Genomic DNA, 20,422 nt, shown 5'->3' on the forward strand with positions numbered 1-20,422 from the left:
GTACTGTGTTGCCAGGTCCCAACTAATAGATTCCCTTCGGGCCCGAGGTAGATCACCCTATGTGCCAGTCCGGGACGTCCTGGCAAGCCGTGACCACCCCTATATTTTTCTTATCTATATCTTTTTGAAAACCATTCATGTCCAAGTTTAATACATTTTCCCCTCTCTCATTCACAGTAGAATCTCACCAACCTATCCCTGTATCTACAATATGGCATTGCTTCACGAGTCTTCGGTGCATACCCTTCTTGATAACCGTCTACCCAGAACATCATGACATACCTCACATGCAGATGATATAGAGAACATCATGACAGTATCAGAGTGCCAATAATTATCCAAAATATCGACCCTCCCCTCGCCCCTGCGATTACAGGCTGGAAACTACAACACTACAACAAAGTGTGCATATCCGCCACAATGATCAATCAGCAAACGACGATGTCAATTACACAATATGTATCCCACTTCCTACCTTTTTCCTTTACTTACATAAGAGGGGAGCAAGCCGCCCCTAAATACGGCTTTCCTTTCCCCCACTAACATGTGACATGTAATTAAAAAAAAAAATGAATTATCGGCCTCGTTAAGCTAAAGCATTTGGGCCTAAATAAACGTATTTAAGATAAAAACGTGAACGATGTAGTGATGACGTTTTCTAAGATTATTAACAACCTAATCGACTGTTCGACCCTCCGTGGCAAAAAAGGGTGTCCCACATCAAATTGCATCACGGAAAAAACGCTGTAAATAATTTCCTTTTGAAACCTTCAGACGATAAAATATAACCCATTATAAGTTTTCGGCATGTTCATTTCATTCAACTTCAATACCATAACCGTATGCTCGCACCTTACGCTTAACACCACTCATTAGGTTATATACAACTTCTGGCTACAGCTTCTTCTGTACGGAAATTTACTTTTTCTTCATGTCTTCCTCAGATTTGACCTCCTTGGGATGCTTCTGTAGTGCCTGCTTCATAATTGTCCAGTATTTTTCGATGGGCCTTAGTTCCGGTGTGGTTGGGGGTTCATGTCCTTGGGTACGAAAGTGACCCCGTTGGATTCGTACCACTCCAGGACAACATCCGGTCAGAAGATCTTAAGCCCCCCGTGTTGCTTCAACAGAGGAAGCAGACGCTTCTGTAGGAAATGCTTGAGGTAGATCTCCCCGTTTACAGTCCTGGTAGTCACGAACGTCGCACTTTGTTGGCCACATGAGCAGATCGCATGTTAAATCATGTTTTTATTGGTAAACTTTGAAAGTTTCTGCTTCCTTAGTTTTTCCAGATCATCAAACTTGTGCTGGGTGGTGAAGAACAGTAGCCCCGCAAGCTGCGGGAGGTCCGCTTTAACGTAAGTTTCATCATTCATGAGACAATGGGGCTTCGTCAGCATCTGGGTGTAGTTTACGGCCCCGTGACTTTGCGACCGTATTTTACCGTTCGTCATGATTTGGAGCCTTCTGCACTTTGTACGTATGCAGTCCTTCCCGGTCCTTGCCTCGCTGAACGAAAGACTTGGACAAATTCAACTTTTTGGCCATTTTCCTGGCGGAAACATTGGGATTCCGCTTGAACGCTTTCACTACAGGCTTGTGATCCTGATCACTAATAGAACATCCGTTCTGACCGCGTAACGTTTAATCACACGACACACCGTTGACGGTTTCTTTTCCGATGTCCCGATAAGAGTGTTGAGAATTTTACAGGTGCTTGCCTAAAATTAATTCGCGACGTTGGTTTTCAGGTGACGCCATTTTTTTAATATTTTCGAAAAACTTACAGCGATAAACCTACAGTGTAAACAATACACTCTAAACTACTTCTAGTCAAATTTTCAAGAGAAAATACCCAATGGGTTATTTTTACAGCGTTGTTTCCGTGATGAAATTTGATGTGGGACACCCTTCAAACCATCCTTAGAAAACAAAAACTGCTAAACGAGTTGAATTTAAAAAAATCTCGAAGCAAAAGACACTTGCATTATGAAACCGCTACTTCTAACTCAACCACGAATACAAACAGCAAAGCAGACGCGTTTTTTAGACTCCAGCGAAACGTCGAGCATCAACTGAAATCTAAACAGTTCAGGAAGTATGTGAGCGAGCAGTGAAAAGAATCCGATTTACCATCTTGTATGTCAATCAATGGAGTTCTAGGCACCGGCACTAAGGAAATTTTCCAGTTGTTCTCCGACAAATTCCACCAAAACAAGTCGCTTCCGCCGCCAATCTCACTCTGTTTCTAGGAAGATCCATCAACTGAATTTGCCTCGATAATGCTTCTGTTATTGCAACTAATTCCAAGCTGAAAGCATCTAGTTCCCCTGGTCAAGATGGCGTTATCTCGATTTTTGTCAAAAAGTGCACAAGCGGGCTTCTTGAACCCCTTCGGCTCGAAGAACTATCACTCACTACTGAACTATTCCCTCCCTACTGGAAAGCAGCTCAAATATTCACAGTTCATAAAAAGGGAAACAAATCGAGCATTGATAATCATCGAGGAATCTCGTGTTCGAGTGCCGTATCAAAACTATTCGAGCTGGTTGTGTTAACATCGAACTGGTTGCTATCTACATCTATCTGTGGCCTTCGACAAAATTAATAATGGTATTGCAGTAGCGAAGCTGAACAAATTCGGTATTCCTGCGCTTCTGCGCTGGTTACGTTCCTACCTCGAAAGAAGGCGACTCCAAATCAGCATTAAGGCCTGTCTGTCTGCACCATTCCTTGCTGCATCCGGCATCCCACAAGGAAGCCATCTCGACCCAGTATCATTCCTCCTCTACTTTAATGACGTCAATTGAAAATTACAAGGACCCCAGTTTTCTCTCGCTGACGACAATTTTCTCGACACATACGGGATAAACGCTATGGTGTGGTGAGTTAAGGGCAACTTAGACGAACTTCGTCGGTATAAGAAATGGAGAAACGACGAAAAGATACTCGCTGAGGCAGAGGAATTTTTTTTCCAGGAATGACGCACGAAAGTGTTACAAAACGATCAACAATATAAGGAGAAAAAGAACCCTGGCGCCGGTCAAGATTAACGACCAGGACGGTAATCAGTTGACAGATTGTACTGAAGTGACTGCCAGGTGGAAGCAACATTTTGAGCTCCTCCTGAGAGGACTAGATGATGATCAGGGATGCTGTTTGCAATGAAGGAATCCCCGCCCAAAAGTTGGGTGTGACCGGCGTTGTAAAAAATGCCTTTGGATTGATTGTGTTGCCTTATATGTCCTAACTTCAAGAAAGGCCACAAACTCGAGTGTAATATCTATTGGGGTATAATGATACTCAATGCCGACTATTATTTTGATTCTCATTACCTCTATTAATTAGGCCGCATATGAGAATTGCTAAAAGATAACTAAGGTGGATTGAGATGAAATCAGGGGTCATGAGCGAATTTAATATCAAAGTAGTTTGTAAGTCGATGGTCTAGCTATGGTTGTGTAAAACTTTTATTTGTTGTATATATCGCGAATGAACTCGGTTTGGATGGGATCGAATGTCCACTTTGCCTCCAATGCACTAGCAACGTAACGAGGAAGCAACGTAACGAGGAAAGAATCTATCAGGGATTGACGACAAGAAGGAATATTTCTTACTAAATGTTAGAACGGTGGAGAATCTTGGGCTACCAACTCAAAGTTTGGACTACCAAGATATCTCACAGCGATTTGCGTTCTTCCGGTTCAGAACTATAGTAAGGCATTACCGGGACTCTTAATCGAGTTCGACAATGCACGACTCAAACTACCTATAAAAAAATGAGACCGGAGAGACACGGGAAAACGCGACTGGGATGGACTATATTTGGGGGACAACGAGAATCGGGTGAGTTTCATGGAATCATGTTTCATGTACGCAACTGTTCCGAGGACCAAATTCTTCATGATCTGGTGAAAGATTATTTTGCCCTGGACAATGTTGACACTGGAAGCCTGATTGTACCGGAGTCGGCTGAAGATCGACGAGCGCGTATGATTCTACAGCATACAACAAAACGGACAGATTCCGGCAGATGTGAAACGGGGCACAGAGGAGTAACTAGAACAAATTCTTGGCCAAAAACCAAAATATTTTTCTTCGATTTTTTTGTTTCGTTATATTTTTTTTACATACCTAAGAACCTACTATATACCGTGGCAAAATTAGGAGTATATCAAAAATTGTTAAAGAATTTTTGCATGTATGCCCAATGGTGATATTTTAAGGGATATTTTAATCGTTTTCGTTATATATTCAGTAGAATCGCTTTCCAGTGATGATGACTGTATTAAATAAGACAATATTATTACAAAACTAGTTCAACACAACCGTTTGTTTAACTTCAGTTTAAAACTAACTAAAAAAGTAGACTTGCTGTGCATTGCACCAACTTTAAAAAATACCTTTTTTAAACATTTTATTCCAAATTTGAATGATAAAAAAGTTACATTATACGGCTAGATCCGGCCAAGTTGCTGAAGCAGTATTACAAAACAAGATTTCAGCTATACAAAAAATATTCGAACTCTTCCGATCTTGTCCGATCCACCAAGCACAAGCAATTTGAAAATATTGAAATTTTTACTAATTTGAGGCACACCGAAATGCGGTAGGGCCAAATATTATGTTTGCCAAAATGTATCTCTATGAAAATATGCACAGGCGTCCCTTTTCTTCTCCCTTTTCCACTGATCAAATGTTTATGCAACTGGAAAAACAAATGTATTCACAAAGATCACCCAGAAATTACTAGTATTCGAAAGGGTATAGAAAATTGGCCTCTGCACTGGTTGGTGGGTAGATGCCAAATTGTTCCAAAAACTAGTAATTGTCTATTTTTAGTTCATATTAAGGCATAATAACAACAATTGCAGCAGCAAATAATTTTGGCCAAGATTCGACCCCAATTACTCCTCTGTGCGGGGTTGCTTTGGAAGGCCGATGATGTCGAATTTCCAAATAGTTATGGAAATGGCTCTACGACGGTTGAAATGTTTAGAGCGTCGACTACAGGCAGAACCAGAACTATAAAAATCAATTGCCGAACAAATTACCGAATATCTGGAACGCGGATATGAAGAAACCACAAAAGAACTATCTGAGACGAACCCTATTTGCCATTGGGAGTAACCCTCATAAGGCGAATAAAATTCGTGTTGTCTGGGATGCCGCTACCATGGTCGGAAGAATATCTCTTCAACTCCGCTATATTGAAAGGACCGGACTTATTAACGCCCCTTTTATCGGTTCTATGCAGGGTTACCATATTCACAGATTTTTCTGTGGCCACGTTTGGTGCAACATGTTTCCCTTGCTCTGCACAATATGTGAAAAATTTAAATTCGATGGAGTTCACCGACCATCATCCTGACGCAGCGTTAGCTATTATTAACAACACATACGTCGACGACTATCAGGATAGCAGAGACACCGTTGAATAGACACCGTGCCTGGCGTGCGAAGTTCGTACAATACATAGTGAAGCTGGCTTTGAGATCCGGAATTGGCAGTCTAACTCTCAGCAGGTTCTCACACGGGTCGAGGGAGACACCTTTGATGTTATATAAAAGCTTTACGGTCGAGAAGGCTTCAGTGGCTGAGCGAGTCCTAGGGATGATGTGGATTGCAAATGAGGACGTGTTTGTGTTCACCGCACAATTTCGAGCAGACCTTCGTCCACTTCTGACTGGTGATACTATTCCCACCAAACGTCAGGTACTTCAAGTTGTGATGAGCCTGTTTGATCCGCTCGGGATCATTGCTAACTTTACAATCCATGGAAAAATCCTCATTAAAGACTTGTGGAAGTTTGGAGCGAGTTGGCATATTGTTATGTTGCATATTTTCGGACCGTCGATGGTAATGGTTCTGCAAGGTGTTCTTTGGTAGCATCTAAAGCTAAAGTAACTCCATTACGACCGCAGGCTATCCTAAAAAATAAACAAAACGCCGCCGTGATGGGTGTACGTCTTTTGAAGACAATAGCAGATGCCCACAATCTCCCAACTCAGAAACGGTTTATCTGGACTGATTCGACCACTGTACTGTCCTGGCTCAGAGCGGCCCCACGAAAGTGTCGTCCTTACGTAGCATTCAGGATTGCAGAAATACTCGGCGAAACAAAACTCGACGAGTGGCACTGGGTCCCAACCCGTATGAACATCGCGGACGAGGCAACGAAATGGGGTGGTGGGCCAAGTTTCGACCCCGGCAGCAGATGGTTTTGCGACCGGATTTCCTACTTCTTTCAGAGTCAGAATGACCAACGAGTAAATTCAATTTAGAAGAACCGACCTAGGAGCTACGGGTTGTCCAAGTGCACCGAGATGTTCAGATTCAAACACTTGTCACCTTTTCAGATTTCTTTCGCTTGGAAGACCTATTGAAAAGATTGGCATATCTTCATTATTTCGTGAACAAATGTCGATTACATAAAACAAAATCAGTGAAAACATGCAATGTGATGCTGAATCGGGAGGATTATGTGGCGGCGGAGCAAAGCTTGTGGAGGATGGTTCAGGCTGAAGTGTATCCTGATGAAATAACAATACTAAAATTAAATGCAAATTTACCGTTAAAGCAGCATAGGCAATTTGCAAATTCTAGCGCTCGGAAACGTTTGTCTCCATTGCTAGATGAAGAAAGTATTCTCCGACTGGAAAGTAGAATCGATCCAAAAGCCGCATTCTATTGTTTCGATTTCTGCAATCTAGTGATTTTACCCCGACAGAGTTATGTGACGGACTACTCATCCTTCGCATACATCAGCACTGCGGTCATGCCAACAAAGAGACGGTGTTGAATGAGATTAAGCAGAAATTTTACGTGTCGAAGTTGAGATCGTTGATTAGTACGGTGGTGAAAAAATGCATGTGGTGTCGCGTCTATCGAGCCAGGCCTAACGAACCAAGAATGGCCCCTCTCCCTCAGGTCAGAGTGTGTACGTCCATTCATCATTACTGGTGTAGACTATTTTGGACCGCTGATAGTAAAGAAAGAAAGAACCAACGTCAAACGGTGGGTGGCATTGTTCACCTGCCTCACGGTACGTGCCGTTCATTTGGAGGTGGTGCATTCGTTGTCTGAAGAGTCGTGCAAAATGGCACTATGTCGATTCATTGGTATAGGGACAAAATGTCGAAAGACAAAAGGTCGAATGGACAAAAGGCAAATGGTCGAAAGACAAAAGGTCGAAAGGCCAAAAGATCGAAGAAAGAAAAGGTCGAAATGGACAAAAGGTCGAAAGGGACAAAACGTCGAAAAGATGTAATATTGAAAGACAATAAAGGGGATCTTTTCACGCGGTTTCTTATTCCATCGCAGTATTTCTTAACATAGTGTTTTAATTAGAATCGTAACTGAATGTAAACGACCAAGACCATCAATTACTGGTTTTTACTGTCTGTTACTTTTCAATTGCATTTCATTAATAACCATGTATTTCTATTTGCTTAGTTCGTTACTGTGTTGTGTTTAAATGGAATAGACAATTCCTTTTTATTTTTGCCTTCTCTGACTACTATTGACTGTGTATTGTTCTGTTTTCATGGTGATTTGGGGCCTTTGAATTAGTTCGGAAATCTGCGATAACTGCTTCTTTGCCGTCTGTTATCTATCATTCATAAGCAGTTTCCGATGGTATAACATTCCCTCGAAAATCATTCCCCAGAAGAAAAAATACCGAAGCTTTTTCCCCAGAAACACATATTCCAGAAAGTACTAATTCCCAGAAAACTGATCCCCAGAAAGTGCCAAAGCCCAGAAAACTTTCACCCAGAAAGAACCATAGCCCAGAAAACTGTTCCGCAGAAAGTACCAAAACCCAGAAAATTATTCTACCGATTTTTTTTTTCTTCAATTTTCTCAATAAACAATTCGTTACATTTAGATCATGTGTACTTAAATACTTGTTATAAGTTTGCTATTCACATTTTTTTTCTAATTTTAACGCATTGTGCTTAAATTTAAACGCATTAAAAAGGATGGAAAGATTTATGGGTGATGATTATAAGTTAAATGAAAGCTTTCGATTCCTATTTGATAGAAAAAATATAATTGGTTTTGAACCAATTTTTGCATTTAAAACCGCTGTGGCCGAATTGCTAATTCCGGTTCCTATAGATGCAAAACCCATTGATTACTGTTGAAGCATGCAACTCTAGGTACATTTGGCCCATTATAGCTGCATAAGAGCTCAAAAATCAAGGAAAACTCATTATTACAGTTGTTTTTTGAGCAAACTTCTATGATAAAACTTGTGTTGCCTTGCGAGTTTAGTGCAAACTACAAAGCAAGAAATAATTAACGGCGGTTGGCATTTTAATCAAGCGTTTAGCCTATTACTGCGACTAGTAGTACACCGCGGCTATTGGAGCACCCACCCTGTTGTTTGTTAAATATTCAACAATCGTCGATTTTCGATATTTGCGGCTTCGTGCCGCGGAAATATCCCAAAACTCTATAATACATTTGAGTTGCAAAGACATGTAATATTACCTGAAGATCTAGAAGCATAAAAAGAGCTCCATTAGTTTAAATATCTAGTAGGACACCTCAAATCTCTATCGCTTTGCGTGCCATTGACGGTTAATGATTGAGCACAAAGCTTTGGCTACCTAGTGCTAAACTAAATTTTTTTCTCGATTTCTTGGTACAATGGCAAGCGACGTAGGATTTTGTGAAACGGTGCACTTGTTAATGAAAAAGCGCTGTAAACGTCATTAAAATCGACGCAAATTTGCATACGGACAGTTTTTAGAAGAAATGAAACATTTTTTTGGTAATGGCTTTCGAATTTCACTTTTGAAGACGAGAACCCCATTAGCCGAAACTTTACTTAAGCGGGACCCATGTAATTTAAACATCAATGTCACAAATGACGTTTCAAGGTCGCAGAGATGTTTGTTTTTGTCGTTTAAAGTTAAATTGAAAAGCCGAAACAAAATAAAAATAAAAAAATCAAGATCCATTCAGTAGACCTTTCGCAAATTATTCCCAAAAAATCTCAATTTTAGGCCTCGAGAGTAGAGGACCCCCTTGAAATTTCGATGGTACATGGTGCAACAAACATCGAAGAATGTTATAAAAATCTTTAATGTGATAGTTCGAATATGTTTTTCCTATTTTAGCCAACTTTTTGCTCCAGCTATTCCATAGTGTGCTGGAAAGAATGAATCAACCCTATGTTTAAGAAAACCTGTCAGACGAGTAGATAACAAGTTGCATTCCGAGGGCTATTTGGCATACATATTCAAAGAATTGCTCATGTTTAAAAGAAGGAGTCAACTCCTATGTTTGAATAAACCGAGCATACGAGTTGATCACAGGTCATGCCCTTATTGATTCATCTGCTACATTAATTGACATCCGCGGGTCAATCGGAACATTGAGCATTGAACGAACGTTCCTACCCTTAGTACACATGCTCCTTCCAGATAAATCAGAATCCAACTACAAAAAAGCTCTAGAACTAATAAAAACCATAGCAGCCAACAACAATATTATAATTAACCCGTCGATTGCATTAACAGATTTCGAAACAGCTGAGATAAACGCTATCGCAAGGATTATTCCCAATTCTGTGCGATATGGTTGCTTTTTCCACCTAACGAAAAATTGGTGGAAACGGATCCAAAAATTGGGATTATTTGGAATTTATTTGAAAAGCGTGCAAATGCAGATCTCTTTCAGACAAACCCAGGCCTTGGACTTTTTGAAGCATCAAGATGTGCCTGAAGGCTTGGGTATTGCGGAAGCGAAGGGTTGGAAATCACTGCGCACAGGCACAGGCCAGATTTTCCCCTGAATTTCACATGCGATGCAACACCATGGACCATGCGATACAACACCCTCAATGACATACCCAGAACCTCAAACGCAATAGAAGGGTATCACAACCAATTAAATGCACTCTTAAAAGGTACCAGTGCCCTTAAACTTTATGCGGTTGTGAAAGCATTCAAAGAGGAAGACCGGTCCACGTCGGCGGAATATATGCAATATCTGCAAGGAGATATGATAAACCGGCGTCGCTGTAAAAAAAACATACAGGAGACAAAAAAAGAAGTTTTAATTGCCGACCAGGACGATGGTACAACATTAAAAGATACCATTTTATCAATAGCTCTTATAATACAAAACCAAACCAGAATATTAATACTAATAAAAAATAAGTCATCTTCAGTTAAAATACCTCAATTTCTGGGAAATGGTTTTTTCTGGGGTATGAACTTCTGGGTATTTGTTCATTCTGGGTAACGGTTTTCTGGGCAAAAATACTTTCTGGGAAAAGGTTTTCTGGTAATTGGTACTTTCGACGGAATGGTTTTCTGGAGAATGGTTCTTCTGGGGAAAAAACTTCGATGTTTTAGTTTCTGGGGAATGGCTTTCGGGGGAAAGTCGTACCTTAAATTTAAAAATAATCTGAATAAAGCTATATTTTTGAAACTACTGAAAATCGATTTTAACCTATATGTTAATGTTAAACAAATAATGAATTCTACCATGAACTTTAATTTTGCTATAAAAATTTTAAATCATGAAATACAATAACCGCATAACCGAGGCCAAGGAATCGAAGCGGCGCAAAGCCACTGAGGATCCGCTGGACGAGGTGGCCGCCGACCCGCCGTCGGAAGCGGCGGCCCCTCGCAAGCAAATCTGTGATCCACTCGTTTGCCTGGCTTACTCAACCATAGAGTCGATAAATTAGTTTAGGTCCGACTGAGCGGAGCAGCACACGAAGTAAAGCGATGTGGCGTAGCCACATTAGGCGGCAGTTTTAATATATTTATTTCTTTTATTCTTCTGCTTTAAAAATGATAAACTAACTATGATTGGTATGCGACATTTTTATTCTATATATAATATTGCTAAACGATTTTTGTTTCGCTATAATATACAGAGAAACATATAATTCTAAATATAATATAAACTATTTTCCTAAGAATAAATGATGTTTTCAAAAATACAAATTCACGTTGTTTGAACTGTAGCCTGCAAGATATAGCTACGGATCTATCTGCTTAAGCGTTTCCCAGTTCACTGAACAAGCGGTTTGAGAGCCACCTCTTACGAGGACCACTTGTCACGTTCAAGGTTGCCCGACCAGAAACCCAACCCCAAGGCGGTGAAGTTTTGCTAAATTTTGCGCGAGGGTATTGTTAAGGTCCTAGCTTGGAGTTCGGTAACTGCTGGTAGTGTCGGATCTCCGCAGAGCATACCAGAAACAAAATACGGATGCAACGATCCGGTGGACGGCGTTTAGCGGTGCTGCCTTACGCACGTGGCGGTGCGTCTTTGTCCGCACTTCGTATCGCCTGTAAGTTCACAATCCGCGCTATAGCAAACAGAAAACGACATGGAGAGAAAACGTCGTTTGGCTTGTACGCAAGCTGAACATTTGTTCTAGCCGCCCGGTATTCATACTTCATCTTAGGAGATGGAAGAATAGGGAACTGGAGTTTCTGAATTGGAAGCTAGTTGAACTCTGATACACGCGATTGCTACAGAACATTGGCAATCCTTTAAAGTTTTATCTATGAATATATTGGCTATGATATTTGATTTTTAGTTCCTAGAAGGGTCCTTTCGACCTTTTGTCTCTTCGACCTTTTGTATTTTCGACCATTTGTCTTTCGACCTTTTGTCTCTTCGATCTTTTGTCTTTCGACCTTTTGTCATAGATTCGATTCATTAATAGTAGAGGAATCCCTCAACAGATATTCTGTGACAACGGTACAAACTTTCGAGCTAGCCGAGGAAATTAAAATCATTAACCGCGAATTAGCGGACACATTCACCAACGCGGAAACAGAATGGCACTTCAATCCGCCCCCCCCCCATATGGGTGGCGTGTGGGAACGAAAAGTTCGATCCGTAAAAGAGGCGTTCAAAACGCTATCACATCCCGACAAGCTGGATGATGAAGGACTCACCACACTTTTTACTGAGGTAGAGATGATTCTTAACTTCCACGCTTTGATGTTTATACCATTGGAAACACCAGAGCAAGAAGTTTTAACGCCGAACAAGTTTCTGCTTATGAGCTCGACGGGGGCCAATACTCCAAGTAGAGTTACAATTCAGCAAACAACTACTCTGCTAACCAATTGGAAATTGATGCAACATCTACTAAACCAATTTTGGTCACGATGGATCCAGGCTTACCTTCCAACCATTGCTAGGCGAACGAAATGGTTTTCGAACACAAAACCGTTACAGATCGGTGATCTTGTAATCGTGGTCGACGAATCAGTAAGAAACGGATGGATACGCGGCCGCGTGATTAAGGCATACCAGGGACCCGATGGTCAGGTGCGTAAAGTTGATGTTCAAACGAATACGGGTATTCTTCAACGACCAGCGATCAAGGTGGCTCTCTTGGACGTGCTCGAAGATAGTAAGGCCAACCAAGGATAGGCATTACGGGTCGGGGTGGTAATAATCTTTCCAACAGCGAACGAAGCTGCAATCACTGATTCATCTACTCAATGCGGCGAGGCGTAGCTATGCCGGAGCAAGTCGGCGCGTCGACAAAGACAGTATAATGAATAGACAAACGAAACAAAGAAGAATCATCTGGACCACATTGTGCGACAGGTTATCTTTAGTATGATTATTATGAAATAGCGGTAAATCAACTACCACTAATCTCAAATCGAGTAAAGGTCGATTGTGGTACGAGCTACCTTATTATGTCACAGAGGTTTGTTATGTAGAGAACAGGTTTGAAGTAAGCTTTACGACACCGCATTTATGCTCGCGTAGCATCAAGTTCAAATGCATCTCTTACACCACAAAACCGTTCATGTATAAAAAAGTCATGAAACCGTTGTAGGGTTGATAGGTATTATCAGTTTTCAATTCTATTTCAAGATATTGAAGACATGGCCTAATTTACTTTTCGCCGTTTACTGAAACTATCCCTGACAGCAATCCAATCACGTTAATTGCGATAACCGCAGTTAGGGCTACTGGACACCTGTGGAATTTGATCACGGGATTTGGGCCGGGATTTTGTGCCTGATTTTGATCGCGAAAAATCGTCCCCCGTTATCTCTCCAAGCTGTCAAAATAAGACTTCTGCTGCTTCTAAAAAACACCAGTTGTGTCAGAACAGCACAGATTTTTAAACGTGATAAAAACATGATTTTTCTGTCGAAAACAATTCATGAAGAATTGTTTCAGGCCGGATTTTTGGTGCGGAGAATTTTTAAAATCCGTGACGTTTTCCAGAATTGGGTTCACACTTCGGTAATCTTGATTTTTCCGTGTAGACTTTTTTTCGTCACAGAAAATCAAAAATCTATCTCCCATTTGAAATGGCTGGGGAACAAAATTCCGTGATCAAATTCTCGAGGTGTTGTGTTGAAACAAATTAGCCTTTCTCACTGTTGCATCCGCAAGAACAAAACCATCGTTCATAAATCCTTTCAATTCATCTTTCCGCCCACTTGCCATGTGAACGACACGCATGCCACGTCAAAAGGAAACAAAATTGTATAGCAACCCGGTTAAAAAGGACAAGTTGCTGGCTAACGGGGTGCAATTTGCCAACTACGATGCGCTGATTGCCCTTCAATTTGCCAACAAATTGCTGGCAATTAGGGGGCTGTTTCAAATGCAACATTTGAGCTATTTGCCGCCGTCATTTTTTTGCCGCCCTACCCGCCTTTAAATCGCCCCCAAATTGCCCAAGGAACGCGCCATTTAATCGCCCTATTTTGCCTAATATGAAAACTACAAATAATACTTATTTTCGGATTCATTATCTACTCACAGAAACACCACCAAACTATACGAAGAGTCAATGGTGAAAATGATATTGCACACCAAAACTTACCACAATATATTTTAGGTCAGAAATCTTGTTCTACTATACTTACACACGATTCCACAATTTCCCACATTCGTTGGCTTAATGAAGTGCACTAAACAAACAAAATTCAAGCGAGAACATGCCAATTGTTAAATAAAAATTTTAAGCTTAAGCCAAACATTAAACGCCATGTTGGAAAAACGCGAAAAACAACCAAGTCTAAGTATTGAAATTGCCTTTAAATCGCATTCGCAAATTGCCTTTGTTCCTAGGGGCAATTAGCACAGGCGAGTTGAGTCAAACGTCAAACTATTTAAATCGCCTGACCATGTTCGTCCGCTTTTTTTGACCGGGAATGTACATTACGTCGCACAGAAAAAGTCCATGAATGTAACACAATTTGAAACCTACTGTCCGTTCGTGTTGCATTTAGGCTAGACGAGCCCTTTTTCATTAGTGAGGATGTCACACTATTTCGTTGATAACTCGACTTAGAGTGACTGGATTGCGCTTAAATAGGTATCAACATCTTTGCTTCATTCTTAAAAAGATATAGATCAATCTGGCTTTGAAAATGTAAAATACTCGCGTATGAGCGAAGTGAAAAGTCGAGTACAACGCACCCTTATTCATCCAGCCATTTGAGCTATTACGTTTAATAGAGATAGCAGATAATGCTCTAACTAATGTGTTCAAATGGGTGGGATGAATAGAGGAGCTAAGATGAATTAGGGAGCAGTAACCCTATGTCTCATATTCCTTATCCATTTAATGCATGAACAAAATAAATCTATTCTATTAAAACCAGCGTGCTTTTTAAAACATGCACCAAGTTAGGCACCACCCGCACAAAGCTAGAAACAATGTAGATTTTGTGCGCAAAGTTAGAATCAGCTTTTAAATTATGTATTTTTATAGCCTATTTTTTCCTATTAACAATTTCTATGAATAAAGTGGTCAAAACCCTGTCATGGAAATAAATTTTAAGGAAGGGTAATGTGTTTTTTCTATTTTTTGTATTGAAACAAACTTAATTAATAGAGGAAATTACTTCACTGCGCCTCTTGGTGCGTACACGGCACTTCCCGGATATCACTGGATCATGTTAGGATTTCTATTTATCACATCACATTGAAAAATTATGTCCGCGTTGGTTAACCGCAACTCATTTTATTTCCTCAGACTTTCACTAGACTATATGCTGACTACCGGAAACTTAACAGATTAGTAAAGCACAATTGTTGACATTGAATGCCATGTTATGTAAACTATACAGCTAACTTGAACCCTATCTCTTTACGCTTCACCGCATTAAACAACTCACCCTCGCCCTCACCCCTCCTACCTATCGATTCATCGCAATGAAAATCCACCGGCTAACTAACACGAACAAGACGGCAACCAGTATGGCCAGGATGCTCAATCCGGTTGCCTTGGCCCAACCATTCTCCCAGTACTGGTCCCGCATGCAAACCCCATCGACGAGTTCCCTGTCGTAGTAGCATGACGAATCGTCGAAATCGTTCCTATAGCTAATGTTGTATCGCTGCAGCGTAACGATGGCTGTCCTCAGGACACCGTGATCGAATTTGTTTCCACCAAAACGGACAATTCTTAGCTTCGGCATTGCCAGCAGTAACGCTGCAGCGTCAAATGTTTCCAAATGGTTACTCTCTATGTTGAACACTTCCAGCGATGGCAGTGAGATGTGGTTATATTTCAGCTCGCGGATTTGGTTTCTGAACAGCCCGAGAGAGCTCAAACTGCGGGGAAGTGCGTTTTCCGGCACAGATGTGATTTTATTCTGGTTGAGTTCCAGCACTTTTAACTGGGTGAGTTGTTTGAAGACATCTGGTTCGAGAGTTTGGATTTCGTTATTAGACAAGTAGAGAGATTCCAGATTAACTAGGCTGCTGATGTTAGTCAGGTTGCTCAACGCGTTACTGGAGAGGTCCAAAAAGGTGAGAAATGTTTCTCCAGCACCGCTTTCGATTGAAAACTCTTTGAGACTGTTGTCCGCGAAGTTCGCATATTCCAGTGCTCGTGGTATTTCTAACGACGTCATTCCCGAGTTGACCACTTCGAGGGCTTGCGGTCGATCAAGTTCATTGTACAGTTTGGTATCAAATTCCCGTACAATGGAATTGATACTGTGGAACCACCGTTCACTGCCAATACGAACGTGTGAATGGCCTTTGGGAAAGACGTGGGTTGTCGTGTCGTTTCGACTGTAGTACACGTACTCCAGGATGCAGATGCTGGTGTAGCTCGTTGGAATGCATGTGTGATGTTCCACTGCAGCTTGTGCTAAACATCCCAACAGGAGGATGATGATTGACCTTGAAAAATAAACATTAAGCTTTAGAAAAATATTTTATACCTATCAAACTATAACTCTAATCAAGCTTCCGTACTTAAGCGCACCAGCATTCATCTCGTTTGGTTCGAAGGCTAATAACGACTAATTGCCTTGTAGATGCTTGTAGACGCTGAACCGGTTGCCGTTGCGAGTAGATGCGAGACTTGATAACATTGCAGTAGAATTGGCGGTACGCAGATCAAGGGTATGGGAGTGTTTGTTTTCAAAGTAACATGCCGTACCTCAACTAAAAGTGGTTATTTTGACTGTAGTGTACTTGTCGTTGAGTTTTATTCTCGTTTTAAATGAAATTTCCTCATATTTCTTTACTTACACTTGTGCACAGAACATTGGCATGTTGTTTGCGTACGAAGTATAATCAAAACAAACAGCTGGGGGATGATGATTTTTTCGTAGTAGTAATTGTAAAAGAAAATTTCAAGCCAGGATATGGCACTGAAATTTTTTTGAGTAATTATACTTTGAAAATTGCTAACAACTTTTTTGAAAAACATCCAAAATTAAATTATAATTTGATCGTGTTAATTCAAAAACCCTCGCTATAAAAACTTATTTCTTATTGATTATATGGAAAAATGGTTGATTTCGCAAAGTTTTAGTACAGCGCATACCACAAAATTTTACTCAAAGAACCAATATTTTGAAGATATGATATCCCATTGAGTTCCCTTTTAAGGGGGTCCTCTATTCGCGAGGCCCGAAATTGAGCTGTTTCTGGGGAATAAATTGCAAAGTATCTACTGAATAGATTTTGAATTTTCAGTTTTTATTTTGAAACTACAGGTTTTGACTTCTAAATTTCATTTTGTCGTCAGTGGAGCAATTTGTCATCAGAAAATTGATATTTTTCATAATCATAGCATCGAGAACAGAGATACAAGTAAAGTTTTCAATGTATGTAACTTGGCACTAGTCGGCGCCACGATCGGCCAGCAAACGTTGTACAGGCGTTGCGTGCAAGCTTGAATACAATGGTGGTTCATGCCTGCGAACCTGTATATGCGATGGGGATTTTCAATGTATTTTCATTTAAATGTTTCTAATGTGCATTCGGCCAGGTTTTTCTGTAATGTTTGTTCTAGTTTACATAACTGTTCTCTGTGATCATAGGCTATGTTTTTCCAGGATAGATTTTTTATTTTGCAAATTGTAAAATTTATACAACGATTTGTCATTTTTTTTAAATTTCGATGCCATTTTTCGATACATTAGAGAAAATGAAACAATGTAAAACTTTGCAAATCGTACTCGGAAAACATAGCGGTTTGTTTATAGAATATTTAAAAAAATATTGTAATCGGACCTTTTATGAAATATCTTATTCGCAGCAGTTTCAACATCAATATAATCAATGATGTTTCAATGTTGCGAATGATGTTTTTCTGTTCTCCAATATTAAAATTTAAAACTCAAAACATGTAGCTTCAAAATGAAAAATAAACATGCAATATCTTACCTGTAGATTCTTTGCAATTTGTTTCTAGAAACAGTCCAATCTCGGGCCTCGATAGTAAAGGACCCCCTTGATAACTTTTATTCCAGTTTAACAAGCGTTAAATGTTAAAGACAAATGTAAAATCAGAACAATGCCGTAGTTTTGCCACAGTTAATCTTATACTGCGAAATATTATCTCATTTTGGACAATGTGTGTAGTAATTTTAAATAATTTTTGGAACAAAGACTCATCGAAGTTTTTTTTTGTTTTTATTTACGTGACTTTAAATAACGTTTTATTCGTCACGTATTGAAGTTTACTAGTTAGATTAGGTAGGGGACCCGGGGCTATTAAGACTGTAGGGGTACTTACGCACCCCCTCGATTTTGTCAGAAAATCGTAAGACCTAACTGTCGTACATATTCGTGCAACCGCTAATCTAATACATTAATTTTGACAGCTGAATCTAATTCTTTGGTTTTTTAGAGAGGAGATACAATATGTTCCATTTTTTGCCATCTTCAATACAAAAATCATTATTATGGAAAACTGTGATTAAGGGGTTAAATACAAAGTTGTGGCGAAAAAGTGAGCTAAGTTCGTGATTTTTTTAAAATGTTTTGTGCAAATTTTATTTGAAAAAGCGAAAGACAGCTCGTTGGTAGTACTATCGAAGTTAAAAAAAAACAAATATATTTAAAAAAAAAAGGTTGGCGGAGTTATGGCCTATCCCCTAAAGTCTTTTTTTTGGCAGAGGTTTGCTGTGAACATTTAGACCGAATGGACATTTAGACCGAATGGATATTTAGACCGAATGGCCATTTAGACCGAATGGACATTTAGACCGAATGAACATTTAGACTGAATGAACATTTAGACCGAATGAACATGTAGACCGAATGGACATTTAGACTGAATTGTTATTTAGACCTAATGGATATTTAGACCGAATGGACATTTAGACCGAATGGACATTTAGACCGAATGAACATTTAGACCGAATGGACATTTAGACCGAATGGACATTTAGACCGAATCGATATTTAGACCGAATGGACATTTAGACCGAATGGATATTTAGACCGAATGGACATTTAGACCGAATGGACATTAAACCCGATTGGATATTTAGACCGAATGTACATTTAGACCGAATGGACATTTAGACCGAATGGACATTTAGACTGAATGAACATTTAGACCGAATGGACATTTAGACCGAATGGACATTTAGACCGAATGAACATTTAGACCGAATGGACATTTAGACCGAATGGACATTTAGACCAAATCGATATTTAGACCGAATGGACATTTAGACCGAATGGATATTTAGACCGAATGGACATTTAGACCGAATGGACATTAAACCCGATTGGATATTTAGACCGAATGTACATTTAGACCGAATGGACATTTAGACCGAATGGACGTTTAGACCGAATGGACGTTTAGACCGAATGGACAGTTAGACCGAATGGACATTTAGACCGAATGGACATTTAGACGGAATGGATATTTAGACCGAATGGACATTTAGACCGAATGGACGTTTAGACCGAATGGACACTTAGACCGAATGGACATTTAGCCCGAATAGACATTTAGATCGAATGGACATTTAGACCGAATGGACATTTAGACCGAATGGACGTTTAGACCGAATGGACATTTAGACCGAATGGACATTTAGACTGAATGGACATTTAGACCGAATGGACATTTAGACCGAATGGACATTTAGACCGAATGGACATTTAGATCGAATGAACATTTAGACCGAATGGGCATTTAGACCGAATGGACATTTAGACCGAATGGACATTTAGACCGAATGGGTATTTAGACCGAATGGATATTTAGACCGAATGGACATTTATATCGAATGGACGTTTGAACCGAATGGACACTTAGACCGAATGGATATTTAGATCGAATGGACATTTACACCGAATGGATATTTAGATCGAATGGACATTTAGACCGAATGGACATTTAGACCGAATGGACATTTAGACCGAATGGACGTTTAGACCGAATGGACATTTAGACCGAATGGACATTTACACCGAATGGATATTTAGATCGAATGGACATTTAGACCGAATGGACATTTAGACCGAATGGACATTTAGACCGAATGAACATTTAGACCGAATGGACATTTAGACCGAATGGACATTTAGACCGAATCGATATTTAGACCGAATGGACATTTAGACCGAATGGATATTTAGACCGAATGGACATTTAGACCGAATGGACATTAAACCCGATTGGATATTTAGACCGAATGTACATTTAGACCGAATGGACATTTAGACCGAATGGACATTTAGACTGAATGAACATTTAGACCGAATGGACATTTAGACCGAATGAACATGTAGACCGAATGGACATTTAGACCGAATGGACATTTAGACCGAATGGACATTAAACCCGATTGGATATTTAGACCGAATGTACATTTAGACCGAATGGACATTTAGACCGAATGGACATTTAGACTGAATGAACATTTAGACCGAATGGACATTTAGACCGAATGGACATTTAGACCGAATGAACATTTAGACCGAATGGACATTTAGACCGAATGGACATTAAACCCGATTGGATATTTAGACCGAATGTACATTTAGACCGAATGGACATTTAGACCGAATGAACATTTAGACCGAATGGACATTTAGACCGAATGGACATTTAGACCGAATCGATATTTAGACCGAATGGACATTTAGACCGAATGGATATTTAGACCGAATGGACATTTAGACCGAA

At 40.0% G+C, this 20,422-nt stretch overlaps 2 protein-coding genes across 4 annotated transcripts in view; one reads left to right on the forward strand and one right to left on the reverse strand.

The window, feature by feature from the left end:
• The window catches only part of LOC131685221 (E3 ubiquitin-protein ligase Nedd-4-like), a 56,738-nt gene that overhangs the window by 25,783 nt on the left and 10,533 nt on the right, over nt 1–20,422 (forward strand). The gene's annotated exons all lie outside the window — the stretch shown is intronic.
• Nucleotides 14,704–16,419, reverse strand: LOC131685222 (leucine-rich repeat-containing G-protein coupled receptor 4-like). The gene is made up of 2 exons (XM_058968802.1): nt 16,234–16,419; nt 14,704–16,158 (listed from the first exon to the last, which is right to left on the reverse strand). The coding sequence occupies exons 1-2, from the start codon at nt 16,251–16,253 to the stop codon at nt 15,165–15,167; spliced, it is 1,014 nt and encodes a 337-aa protein (XP_058824785.1). The 5' UTR covers nt 16,254–16,419; the 3' UTR covers nt 14,704–15,164.

The sequence above is a fragment of the Topomyia yanbarensis genome, chromosome 2, assembly GCF_030247195.1.
Source record: "Topomyia yanbarensis strain Yona2022 chromosome 2, ASM3024719v1, whole genome shotgun sequence".
Classification (NCBI taxonomy): Eukaryota; Metazoa; Arthropoda; class Insecta; order Diptera; family Culicidae; genus Topomyia; species Topomyia yanbarensis.